The sequence below is a fragment of the Pagrus major genome, chromosome 20, assembly GCF_040436345.1.
Source record: "Pagrus major chromosome 20, Pma_NU_1.0".
Taxonomy (NCBI): Eukaryota; Metazoa; Chordata; class Actinopteri; order Spariformes; family Sparidae; genus Pagrus; species Pagrus major.
The window spans coordinates 23,979,468-23,992,518 of NC_133234.1; the positions used below are offsets into that span (position 1 = coordinate 23,979,468).

Below are 13,051 nucleotides of genomic sequence, written 5' to 3' on the forward strand. Positions count from 1 at the left end.
TGTTGTAATAAATGGCCGCGGCGCGACGCACGTCGACACGCCCAGGCTTCGTCTCGCTACGTCATCGCGTCGCTTTACGTAAGGCAGGCGCTCCGGTTTCCTGGCGGAGAAGATGGCGGCTCCTGGACCGGGGGAGTATTTCAGCGTCGGGAGCCATGTCTCTTGCCTCACCTGCTTGGGCCAACGTCTGCAAGGAGAAGTGGTCGCCTTTGACTACCAGTCTAAGATGTTGACTTTGAGTATCCTTTGTTTGTTTCGAGCTGCGGTCGGCTTGCTGGCCTGCCCGGCTGCAAGGGCCTGTAGGGTAACCGAAAATATGTCAAATAGTGATCCGCGCAGGCGTAATTGGTGCTGGCTGAGTAACACATCTTTGTCCGCTTTAAATGTTTTAATTCGCGAGTTAGCTGCCCATCCGTTTCTCATCTGTCGAGGACCCGTTTGGTGTTGCCGGGTCATTTCTCGGCTTCGCGATATCTGCTCGGAGGTGCATGTGTTTTGAATCCACTCATTGTATTTGCCAGACCTCAACCTGGCAACGGATCCTAGCAAGGCATCATGGCTGTGTGCTCTCAACAGGCACAAACCGATGCTAGTTAGCGAGCTAGCTGGCATTTATCTCACGCCGCGCCGGCTCGTGTGCGCACATTTTACCTCGCATAGTTTGTGATGGCGTTTGATGGAGACGCTAGCTGTCTGTTTGAAGCAGCTAGCGATGAATGGACACTGAGTACCCTTCCACGCTACATTCAAGTTGCTGCTAGCTAGCGGCTAGCATGCTAAGTTTCGGTCAACCCCACACTGCCGCTGCTAGCTCAATTAACGGTATTAGCATTCCCGAGCTTCTCAGCTGGGCTTTCTCACGATACCTCACCCGATTCTGGTGGTATCGTAATTTTTAGGTGATTAATTCGGACGATCGTGCCACATTTGTGTTTCATTTCTACACGATTTGGATGCTAAAGGCACCATGGGCTCAGCACAGCCAGCGTTAGCTTGCTTGGTGGACCGGTGGTCTACACCCATTCACGGGTGTGCGGACGAGTATTGCCATTATTTGGATTTTTAGGTGGCAATGCTCGGTCCCCTCATGACTTCCAGTCACCTCAGTCGGAAGATGTAGTTGACGTCAACGTGACCGAGCTGTGGGCAGATAAATGAATGAAGTGAACACAGTGTGGCGGGTTGACACTTGGCTTTACAGGCCTTGAACGCTAAATTTGTTTCGTTTTTGACACTGAACTACCCTCCGAGATAAACTGAACCAGCACCGCGGTCGTATTCGTGTTTAGTAACGCCATCTGAGTCAGGCAGTGTGCTGGAAAAAGCCTGGTAATTTACAAGAAGCTTTCTTTTACAGGCCTCAAATTCAGTCTAATGATTTACACCCAAGACAATCAGATCAATTTCTAGGCTTTAAGTCAGAGCAGGTCACTTGTACCACTTGGGTCAAACTTTAAAGGTCATCCTGTCACTGGCATAACAGGTCAAATCCCATCCTAGCTTGTGTCTTCTGTTTTTTTTTTTTTTTTTTGGAACAATGGGCCCAAAACTTGCCACCAATGTGTCACTAATTGGTCTAAAATATGTGGGGGAAAACCTGTTTTCTGTCATTAGTCTGACACGCTGTGCTTGTATTACCGACAGGAAAAGTGAGGTCGATGCCTCGAGGCCCCGGTCTGTCAGTGTTTCTGAGGAGCAGATTTATGTTGAGATAAATGTGCAGCATTTTCCTGTTACTTTTTGAACAAGTTTCTGTTTGTAAGTTCAAAATTTTGCTGAATTTCTCTCAAAGTTTACGGAGGAAACGGGGAATGATTTAATTTGGCTCCAAACCAGTGTGATTAAAAATGAGGGGCCAGAGATTACGTTCATTTTATTGATCAGGCATTTCATAAAATAAGTAAATCTGCCTCTGGGTGATCAACTCAAAAGATAATTAATTTGAGGACTTCTCACCCAAAATCCCAGAAACTGAACACTTGCGTTGCTGATGTAATTTTTCCTCATAAGCTGTACAGCATTTTACTCATCTCTAACAATTGTTCATTCATTCATCCATGATTACTGTAGGTGGCAGCACTGCCTACGGTAGCCTCATGCTGTAACTGGCACCACCTCTCTCTGTCAGTGTTAGTCAGACAGTGCTCTCTCTATCATGAGCCTCTCTGTTCAGTCTCTCATGCATTTCCATGAAGTTGTGCGCCTTGACTAAAGTTCCTTCGAAGAATGTGCTTCCTCCAGCGGTAAGCCAAACCTCAACGACGTCATCCTGATCAACTTAGCCTATGTTTCTGATGTGGACATAATTAATGACCGCACCGAGACTCCACCCCCACTAGCATCACTGAATGTTAGCAAGGTAAGTCCATCAACTTTGATTATCTGGCTCTGAAATTAATCGTTTCCATCATCCTGATCATCGTCAGTGCAGGCACACATGTACCAGCGCATGTAATGGACAAAAAAAGAGATTATCCTTCATAGTGGAGGTCAACCAGTATTGGATTTTTAAAGGCCAATATAAAAATTAATCACTGTCAGAAATGAACAACATGATCATCAAGCTCCATGTATTGTTCTCACAATGTTAAAGTGAGAAAAAAATTCCTGGATCTATTAATCCATCCTTTATCTGGATCTGCATCAAAGGTCTTGGGATCTGTTCTGGGTTGAGATCCATCCTCCATTCAAGTTTCATGGAAAACCGTGAAGTAGTTTTTGTATAATCCTGCTGACAAACCCACCAAATCTTTACCACTGAACATCAAACTTAATGTAATAAATAAATCTGAACACCTTTCAAACCATAAAACATCTAAGAGGGAGCGATTTTTCTTTTTTTTCTCCAGCCATCGGCCACTATCGGAGCCAAGTTTCGCTGATTAATAGGTTGGCCTTAACTGCCGCCTTCAAATGTTAACCGTGTTTGGGAGCAAAGTCCTTATGAGCGACCCCACTTCTGGTATTCATGACTTCGTAAGGGAAGACCAAAACTAATGGTGTATCCACGAGCCCCTTTGTCAACATTAAACTTTAAAAAAATGTCGAAGTCTGTCGGGTTTTCCTCCAACAGCCGGCAAAGTGGCGGTTGATTTGTCACCTCAGTATTCTGGTATAATAAGGCTCAGAAGGTTTATACAGTTTAATGTATGTCCTTCAAATTTGGGCAAAGTTAAGCTGCATTTTTGAGGGTACAGAGAAGTGGTACCAGCCGTTTCAGCTTATTACGATGCATTCGGACCAGAAATGCAGACCGCTGAAGATCCAGTCCCTGAATTGAGACACAGCAAAGAACCCTAATGTTTGTTGATGTATCTTATAATTTGCTAAAACAAATCATGTGTGTAAATTAAACCCTGTCCTGTAGCTGGTGTCCAGTTCAAAGCTGTCAAAGTAAAAAAATGTGTTTGACGTTAATGTCTTTTTGTTGTCTCCACAGCTTGCCAATCGAGCACGGACAGAAAAGGAGGACAAGCTGTCCCAAGCCTATGCAATCAGTGCTGGGGTTTCTGTGGAGGGCCAACAGCTATTCCAGACTATTCACAAAACGTAAGAACTTTGTTTCGTTGTAGAGTCGAAATGATGCTGATCATCAAATATTTTATGCCGCCTTCTGCTGGGTTGCTTTAACCTTGAAGGTTAACAAGCCAATCCAAGACTGCCCTTTTTTAAAGTCTACCTGAACCAGAGACACATAAGTTTAATGTCAGTCAGTGACCCAGTCTGAAATGAAACCGGAGGCAGTCAAGACAAGTTTATGATCCAAAATGTGGTCGAATTAAACAGACTCAAATAGACAGAGCAGCAACACTGGCAGCAGCAGGATGAGGCTGCGGTCACAACGAGCAGCAATGTCATTTTTCTTTCACTCCAGTTTTAAAGTCACCTCTTAGTCCTTCAGTGATCATGAATGCAGCATGTGATTTAGAGCTAATGGTGAGTCCTGTGGCAGTAGAGCGCGACCCGACCCCATTAGACTGAAAATATGAACATGTGCTTGAGTCGGGTTTGGAGTCGGGTCTTAGTTACAAAGAACTGTGAGATTTTATTAGCGAGTAGGAACAAGCATGTCTGCAGAAACGGCGCTCTTAACCTCGATGGTTGCTCCGTAAATCCACCAAGGAAGTCGTATTTAACACACAATCTAATAAACGCTAAAATTGTTCATTACCCTGTCGGGATGTGGCTGGCTGGAGCAGACTCCAGACCAGTTTAAATAGAGGTATAAAGATAGAAAAGCACAATTCAAATCAAACACAAAGGATCTCAAAGGATCTCGCAGTCAAGAAACGGCTTATTTTCATTTCCTGATCTCATTCTTTACTGAAGTTTATTTTCCGATCATTTTTTTGGATCTTGAGGCAACAAAACATGAGAAATAACTTCCTTCATGTCTCCTGTTTCTGTCTGAAAAAGTTAAACTTTCTGCCAAGTTCGCGTGTTTCCCTGTTACGTGTTTGATGGCACCAGATTTTAGTCTCAGATATCTGATCGGAGCCTGTTTTCGCCCCGATCACACTGTAGTTGGACACCTGTAAGAGTGTTTGACTACTTTATGAGACAGATGCAACTTCTGTCAGTGGTCACACCATGATTGATTAAAAATTAACCTAGTTTCTTTTTAAGTGATGATAATCTTTTATTTACTTACTGACTAACTAGTCAGTCTTTGTGTTCCAAGTCTCTAAAATCTGCAGATGATTGAACAAAACCAAATAATTCAGAAACCAACATTAAATTCATTGCTACTCTTTTGTTTCCAGTGGATATGAAACCGTTCTGTCATTAGCTCGAGTTTCACTTTTACACACCGGACATGTTTACATCCTGATCGTCTTTTCTATTTGTCTGTGCAAGATGTTTGACGTATAAATAGCCATGTTCAGACAGATACTCTGTTCAGACAGTCGCCAGTCATACTGAAAATAAATTGACACGGAAGAAAAACCAGTATGACAGTCTGGTGTCAAATCATTCTGCTCATGTTACATTGTTTGCCTCGCAAACAAAACGCTTTCAGCCACAGACGAGATGATGTTTCCTTTTTTTTCCTTTTGCAGCATCAAAGACTGTAAATGGCAGGAGAAGAACATTATTGTGATGGACGACGTCGTAATCTCACCGCCTTACCAGGTTGAGAACTGCAAAGGCAAAGAGGGAAGCGCTTTAAGTCATGTACGCAAAATAGTAAGTATGATTTGATATTTATACTATATTTCACCAACAGTACATGGCGTCAGGGCTCCAGCTAAATCATTTTCATTATGGTTTATTTTTCCTTTATTGTTTATAAATTCTTATGAAAGTTGCTCAGAGCCGAAGGCCACATCTTCAAATTGCCTTATCCTGTATCTAATTGAGCATATCCTACTTTTTTCTCTGATAACTATATTTCAAACAACATATTCACGTTGAAAGCAGCAGGAGTAGTTAGCAGCTGATGAGCAGTAGAGTCCTGCCGTGTAAAGAAGCTAACTGCTAAACACACAGCAGGACTGAGAGTTTCTGTCCAGAGGAACGTAAAGCTGTTTTAATGTGACAACATGTACTTCAGCTGAGTACAAAAATACTTTGAATACTGATATCTTCAACTAAAAACTGTAGATGATTTAAAAACTGAAGAAACATTTAGATTTTGTGATGGTTTACATTCACTTTGGGACAGTTAGTTTGGAGCCTGGTTGACGTGAGCTTTTTTTAATTCCCTTTTTAAAACCCCGACATTCATTGTCAAGCCACAAAGATGTTTCCGCTTGTGTTGCCCGATTAAAAGATTTTATCCAGGACTGTCTGTGTGTGTGTTTCCCTCGCCTTCTGTCTTTTAAAGCACCTGTTAGAGTAACGTAGCTTACACCGTTTACAATGGAGCGTTGTTCTCACTCCATTTCAGTTCTGCACAGATTGATCACTGTGCATTTCACACGACTTGTGGTGGCTAAAAGCACGTTGTGCTGCACCTGCCAACACGACACAAGTTAATCTGATTCCAGTCACACAAGGTAACTGAACAAACCTGTATGAGTGTGCTGGAGCTGTGACAGTATGACGTAAGGCTTTGTCCACATGTAAGCAGATATTTTCACTTTTAAAAGCGCAAATTTAAAAAAAAAAACTTTGCACAGGAAACAACAAGTTTACAACTTAGTGGTTTTGTACGGTTTAGAGTCATTTTATTTAAATAGAAAAGGCTGAATAAGCATGCTCAAGATGTTCTTCTCTGGTGTTCGACATATTGTTAGAACAGACTTTATTGCCACCTCCTGGCCCGGCATGCTTGTTCAAGCACTTAGAAACATTTTTTAGAGATTTATTTTTTAAACAGAGGGACATATATGTTCAGAAAATGATCCATAAACCTGTGGACTAGGCCTCGATTCGCCCGGTCAGAATGCTGTACGTTTCTTTTTACTGAAATCCAGAAGGGAAGTAGAGAAATATAAGTTCAGACCCTTCTTACTTCTCACCTCCACATGCCCGCCTACATAAATACATAACCGTTTGTGTTTTTCGAGTTGGTTTTCATTAATGTTTCTTCGTTCTTGCAGGTTGAGAAACATTTTAGAGACGTGGAAAGTCAGAAGTCCATGCAACGTTCACAAGCACAGCAAACACAGAAGGACTCCACTTTATCTTCTTGAGTTGGCAGTGCGGGTCGGCCGGGGGAAGGCGACGCGGGTGGTTTTGTTTCCCACTGCCAGACTACGTCGGCATTTCACTGTCGTCAGTCTGAGACCACGAGGAGGAGCGCTGAGGGCCCTGGATCCAGAAGATCAAAATACCATTAAATGAAAAAGACAAAAAAGAAAGAGGAAAGATTAAATCTTAAATTAGACTTTATAAAGAATAATTTAAACATGAACCATAAAGCAACCATAGTTTCCTTAACTAACTCGTCTCATTCTGCCCCCACTCCTCCCCCCTGTCCCTGAAACCTTTTTCTTTTTCCGCCCTCCTTCCTTTGCCTTCAGTTCCATTTCAAAAAAGAGAAAACTAGAGCAGTCAGAAAGGCTTGTTAGCTTTATTTTCTGTCATTGTTTCCTTTTTTGCTGTATCCATGTTCTACTGTCTGTATTTTCTGTATTTTAAACAAAATGTGACTTGAAATGCCACACTTTAAAGGACATTTTCTAAAATAAAAGTAACAAAAATTCTGACTGTAATACTGTAATTTTCAACAACTTTTTGAAGAGCTCACGATGAATGATTTTGTGCCATCACTTTCTTGGTTTCGACCCTGAGATAACAGGACTTACTTGAAGTATGTTTGAACCGTGGGACGTATTTAAGGGTAAAACACAAAGCGTACGTGTTTGTGGTTTTACTTGAGGACTCAACTTGATCGTCAGTCGTCCTCAGCTGTCCTCAGGGTGACGGACGAGGCTGCCTCTTTGTTTGTCACAGGTTGTTTTTGGACAACGCTGAGGTTTCTTTTCAGGGTTGTTGGACAGTCTGATTGTGAAGCGTCTGTAACTACAGGGAACTGAAGCCATCTCTGTTTCAAATGAATTATTTAAAGCTTCTGGTCTCTCCAAAGCTGCCTGATGGCTTTTTTTTTTACTGCTCTCCTCTGGATCATAAAGAGCACTTAGCGGAAAGTCAGTGTGGGCTGCAACCAACAATTATTGATTAATCTGCTGATTTATTTCACAGTTCTGTCTGTAAAATGTAGAAAAATACTCATCAGAGCTGAAAGTCTTCAAATTTCCAAAACCCAAAGACTCCACATTTACTATCATTCATGAATTGCAAAGAATCGTCACGTTTAGGAAGCTGGAACCAGCAAATGTTTGACATTTCTGCTTGGAAAAATTAATTAAAATAGTTAATTGAAGTAGTCTAGTTTTCTTTTGATCAACTTATTAAACTACAGAGTTTTACCTGGAAAATACAGCAGTGATTTTTATGCTTTTGGGTCGAGATGCAGCCAAAGTTCAGGAAGGCTGTGGAGGTTTGATGGTAGATTAAAGTACATTTACTCAAGTACTGTACTTGAGTACAATTATGAGGTACTTGTACTTGAGTGTTTCCATTTTCTGTTATTTTATTCTTCCACTCCACCACATTTTAGAGGCAAGTAGTTACTAGTTACTTTGCAAAAAGGAAAAAAAAATGAATCCATTAATCACAAAAATGCTGAGTGATCAAATAATCGACCCCTGGTCCAGCGTATACACATACATGTAGTGTTAATATATGTATTATTTTACTGTTACTTTTGATACTTCAGTACATTTATTGCCAAAAACGACTTGTCATATTCAAGTCCAGTTAATATCTTTACTTTGACTTTTGGGTACTTAATACAACACTATATTAAAAAAAAGTAGGTCAGCAAGTAACATTGATTTTCATTACTGATTCTGTTTTCTCTGTAAAATGTCAGAAAATAGTCGACTGAATCAGATAAATCGTACAAAATATTCAGTTTATTGTCATGAAGGACAGAAATCATGTAGTATTCATTAACTTTTGAGAAGCTTTCACCAGAAAATGATGCCTAGAAAAAGACTTAAATGAAAGCAGTGATTATTTTTTGATCCCACTGTTTGTTTTTACTGGTTTCATTTAGATTCTCAGACTTAATTTTGATGTGACTACTAATTAAAAACACTTAGATCTTTTCACATAATTGGTAACAACCTGATTCCCATTCATTCATTCATTCACTCATTCATTCATATGTTTTGATGTAGAAGATAAAGTGACTCCTCTCATGTATGTAACCACAGCAGCAGATGTAAATCCTTAATTCAGGAAGGAGTCCAAAACAGACCAGGTTCGCTTCCCTGATATGGTTATGTTCAGTGATTATCTGTTTAAGCCCATAATCCCTCTCTAATCAGGAATATTCAATGTCCGCTCACAGGGAATTTACTGAAATGACATTAATATCATACCACTGAAACGGCTTCTTTAGGATCTGCACTGAGGGGAACATACAGGAGGGAACATACAGGAGGGAACATACAGGAGGGGAACATGACTGTGAGTGATGAGCTCTGAACTAAAGATGCTGGTCAGCAGCTGTACGATGCTCTGTGTGATGATGGTTCTTCTCCTGAACCCGGCGTCGGGCTTCAAGTTGTGTCCCAGCTTCTGCCTCTGCTACGAGTCCTCCGACCTGGTGGACTGCCGGTCTCGAGGTCTGGTCCGGGTCCCTCTCAGCGTCCCTCACGGCACCTGGCTGATGGACCTGACGGGGAACAAGCTGACGGAGGTCCGCACCAGATCCTTCATGGGGCTGTGGACGCTCAAGATCCTGCTGATGTCCAATAACAGCATCCAGAATCTGCAGCCACAGGTACCAAAAAACCTCTTTTATTGTTTGTTTTTCTGTTTATTACGTTACAGAAACAGTTTTCAGATCCATTAATGCGATAATACTCAGTTACATATAAAACTTCTGAGAGTATTCTGAGATAAATGTATTCAACAAATGATAAATAAAAGTACTCAAGCAGGAAAAAACAACCTGCAAAGAAGGAAACAACAAAACAACAGTTGCAGCTTGTGGATGTGGAACTAATTTTAATAATTATGATAAAAGTGTTTATATTGGTAGTTTAATAGATGCTCAATATTTATATTTAAAGTTGTAACTGAATTAATCTTTTCTGTAAAATGTAAAAGTACAAGGAAATAGGAAGTACTTTTTGGGATTTATCGATTAAACGTTTAGTCAATAAAAAGTCAGAAAATAGAAATCTGTGTCCAAAACCAAAGATTTCAGTTTACAAAATGATAAAACCAGTTTTAGAAGAAGTGTCAGATCCTAAAAAAGTAAAAGTACTAATACCACACTGTGAAAATGTCCTTTATTGAGTCACTGTTTCTGACACATGATTTCAGATCTGCTGGTCACACTGATCATTTCTGTCCTGTCCAGTCTCTGTCCTCGCTGCAGTTCCTGGAGAGGTTGGACTTGAGCTTTAACCGGCTGCGTTGGCTCCCCGAGGACTTCTCTCAGGGTCTGTCCTCCCTCCAGGAGCTCCGGCTGGACCACAACCTGCTGCAGCACCTGGACTCCGCTTCACTGGCTGATGTTGAGAACCTGAGGAAGCTGGACCTCAGCTACAACCGCATCCGGACGATGGATGTCAGGGCTTTGGGCGGCCTGTCTCGACTGCGCATCCTCAACCTGGAGGGGAACAGGCTGAACGTGCTGAAGGAAGGCCTGCTGAGCAGACAGCAGAGCCTGGAGGTGCTGCTGCTCGGCCACAACAACATCTCAGAGATCCAGACTGAAGCTCTGGCTCCTCTGAGGAGTCTGACTCTGCTCGGTCTCCAGGCAAACCAGCTGCAGCACATCAAGTTCAAGACCTTCCTGAAGCTCCGGACCACCACCACACACCTCCAGATGTCCTCCAACCCCTGGACCTGTGACTGTGAGCTGCAGCGCGTCTTCGGGAAGATCCACCAGGTTCGACACCTGCGAGTGTACGACTACGAGGACATCATCTGCAGTGCTCCCGCTCAGCTCGCCGGGAGCTCCCTGGCATCCCTGGACAGTCACCTGTGTCTGGCCGAGACGGCGTCAGTGCTCATCATCAGCATCACCGTGACGATCGCTGTGATTGGCGCTGTGGTCAAAGCAGAGAAAAACCGTAAGAGCAAACAAGCTGCAAGTGAGGCAGAGAAAGAAGAAAACTCCTGAACACAGACGAAGATGAGGACTTGTTTTAAAATGTGACATAAGATGGCTGCACACAGCTCATGTCAAGTCTCCTGAAGCCCAGAGATCCCAGATTGATCTGAAGAGACGTTACTGACACCCTCGAAGTGAATTCACCTCAGACAGGCGGAGCAGCAAGATTCTGGATTACAATGGGTGTAAACAAAATCCATTCAAAACTATTTGTGATCCCGGGCTTTCAGTTAACCAGACGTGATGTTTGATGCGATGCTTCCATTGAGTTTTTCCATCTGTGAAATCATGTGTAATGTTTTTTTCCAGAGAAAAATAAATCGTGTGTGAAAAAAAATCAAATTTCTGTTCTCAAAAAAAATCTTTTTGTTCTCAAAAAAAATCTTTTTCTCAGAGAATTTTTTTTCTCAAATTTTTTTTTCTGTGAAATTGATGATTTGATACGACAGTCCATTGAGTTTTTTGTGAAATCATGTGAAATGTTTTTTTTTCCAGAGAAATTTTTTTTCAAAAATCTTTTGTTTCTAAAAAAAAATTCTTTTTTCTAAAAAAAAAAATCTTTTTTTCCTAAAAAATCTTTTTTTTTTTCATCAAATTTTTTTTTTCCATTAAAAAAAATGTTTTAATCAAAAGAAATACTTTTTTCTCGAAGAAAATCTCATTTCTGAGCAGCAAGGTTTTGGCTTAAAATGGGTGTAAACAAAAACACATAAAATGGCTGCATACAGCAAGTTTCATGTCAAGTCTCCTGAAGCCCAGAGATCCCAGATTGATTTGAAAAGACGTTACTGACACCCTCGAAGTGAATTCACTTCAGACGGGGCACAAAGGATCGTGGGCTTTCAGTTAACCACGAGATGATTCGATACGACAGCTCCATTGAGTTTTCTGTGAAATCATGTGAAATGTTTTTTCCAGAGAAAAATAAATTGTGTGTGGAAAAAAAAAAGATTTTCTTTTCAAAAAGAGCATTTTCAAAAAATCTATTTTTTTTTCTCAATTTTTTTTTTCTCAAAAAAAAATCTAATTTTTTTTCTCTTTTTTTTTTTTTTGAGAAAAAAATCTATTTTTTTCTCAAAAAAATCTAAAAACATCTTTTTTTTGGCTTAAAATGGGTGTAAACAAAAAAACAAAAGAAAATCCATCCAAAACTGAAAACTTTCTTAATCAGACGAGATGATTCGATACGACAATTCTGTTGAGTTTTCTGTGAAATCATGTGAAATATTTTTTTCCAGAGAAAAATAAATCGTGTGTGAAAAAAATCTAAAGAATCAAATTTTATTTTAGAAAAAAAATCGTTTGTTTTTAGAATTAAAAAAACAAACAAAAACAAAACAAACATAACGCAGCAGTGCTCCTGCTCAGCTAGCCGGCAGCTCGCTGGACAGTCACCTGTAAGGCAGAGAAAGAAGAAAACTCCTGAACACAGACGAAGATGAGGACTTGTTTTAAAATGTGACATAAGATGGCTGCACACAGCTCATGTCAAGTCTCCTGAAGCCCAGAGATCACAGATTGATCTGAAGAGACGTTACTGACACCCTCGAAGTTCTTTTTTCAAAAATCTATTTTTTTCTCAAAAAAATCTAAAAAACATCTCTTTTTTTGGCTTAAAATTGGTGTAAACAAAAAAACCCAAAAGAAAATCCATTCAAAACTGAAAACTTTGTTAACCAGACGAGATGATTCGATACGACAGTTCTGTTGAGTTTTCTGTGAAGTCATGTGAAATGTTTTTTTCCAGAGAAAAAAATGTGATTTTTTGGATTAGAAAAATAGAATTTTTTTTCTCTGGAAAAAAGAAAAAAAAAATTGTTTTGGATTTTGTTTTCAAGACATTATTTTTTTCCATTTGTGGAACTAAGAGGGAAAAAAATATTTAATGAGAATTTGATTTTATTTGTGAAACACAAGTGAATTTGATTTTTTTTTCAGGAGAATTTTTTTTATATCCCTGAAACTGAGTGAACAACACATTTCAGGAGGAAACTTTTACATGAAAAGAATTTATATTTTCAGGCAAATTTTTTTAATGTGTGAAATTCAGAGGTTTTTTATTTTCGTGTAATACTCATCAAGTGCACCACCACCTCATTCTACATGGGCCTGAGAACTTTCATGTTTTCCTTCAGGGGAGTTTAAATTTCTCCGTGCACAATAAACACGAGGAGAAAAAAACTAAACAATTGTCCTGAAAACTTGTTTTTCAACCAGGTTTCACAAATGGGAAAAAAAAAAAAAAATCTTCACAGATGGACAAAAAGAATCTTTTAAAAAATGAATAATTCTTGAAATTTCAACTTTTTTCGTAATGAAAAGAAAAAAGCTTCCTCTCATCATTTTCTCACCCCTGGCTCTAACACTCCTCTGTAGCTTCTGTTGTGAAGTCATAAAAAAGAGAGA

General features: G+C 40.2%; 2 protein-coding genes across 2 annotated transcripts; both read left to right on the top strand.

Moving 5' to 3' along the window:
- Nucleotides 1-102: 102 nt before the first annotated feature.
- lsm12b (LSM12 homolog b) lies at nt 103-7,151 on the top strand. Its single transcript, XM_073489860.1, has 5 exons — nt 103-239; nt 2,226-2,359; nt 3,440-3,549; nt 5,061-5,187; nt 6,546-7,151. Exons 1-5 carry the CDS (start codon nt 113-115, stop codon nt 6,636-6,638), a joined length of 591 nt encoding a protein of 196 aa, XP_073345961.1. The 5' UTR covers nt 103-112; the 3' UTR covers nt 6,639-7,151.
- Nucleotides 7,152-9,031: 1,880 nt separating this feature from the next.
- On the top strand, nt 9,032-10,654 carry LOC141015232 (uncharacterized). The gene is made up of 2 exons (XM_073489186.1): nt 9,032-9,301; nt 9,887-10,654. Exons 1-2 carry the CDS (start codon nt 9,032-9,034, stop codon nt 10,652-10,654), a joined length of 1,038 nt encoding a protein of 345 aa, XP_073345287.1.
- Nucleotides 10,655-13,051: the final 2,397 nt, after the last annotated feature.

Excerpts from the sequence above, each read along its gene's own strand:
- lsm12b (XM_073489860.1), top strand. The coding sequence starts at position 113 with ATGGCGGCTCCTGGACCGGGGGAGTATTTCAGCGTCGGGAGCCATGTC. Across the intron at positions 3,550-5,060 it reads TTCCAGACTATTCACAAAAC|CATCAAAGACTGTAAATGGC; the intron begins GTAAGAACTTTG and ends TTCCTTTTGCAG. Across the intron at positions 5,188-6,545 it reads TAAGTCATGTACGCAAAATA|GTTGAGAAACATTTTAGAGA; the intron begins GTAAGTATGATT and ends TCGTTCTTGCAG.
- LOC141015232 (XM_073489186.1), top strand. The coding sequence starts at position 9,032 with ATGCTCTGTGTGATGATGGTTCTTCTCCTGAACCCGGCGTCGGGCTTC. Across the intron at positions 9,302-9,886 it reads TCCAGAATCTGCAGCCACAG|TCTCTGTCCTCGCTGCAGTT; the intron begins GTACCAAAAAAC and ends TGTCCTGTCCAG.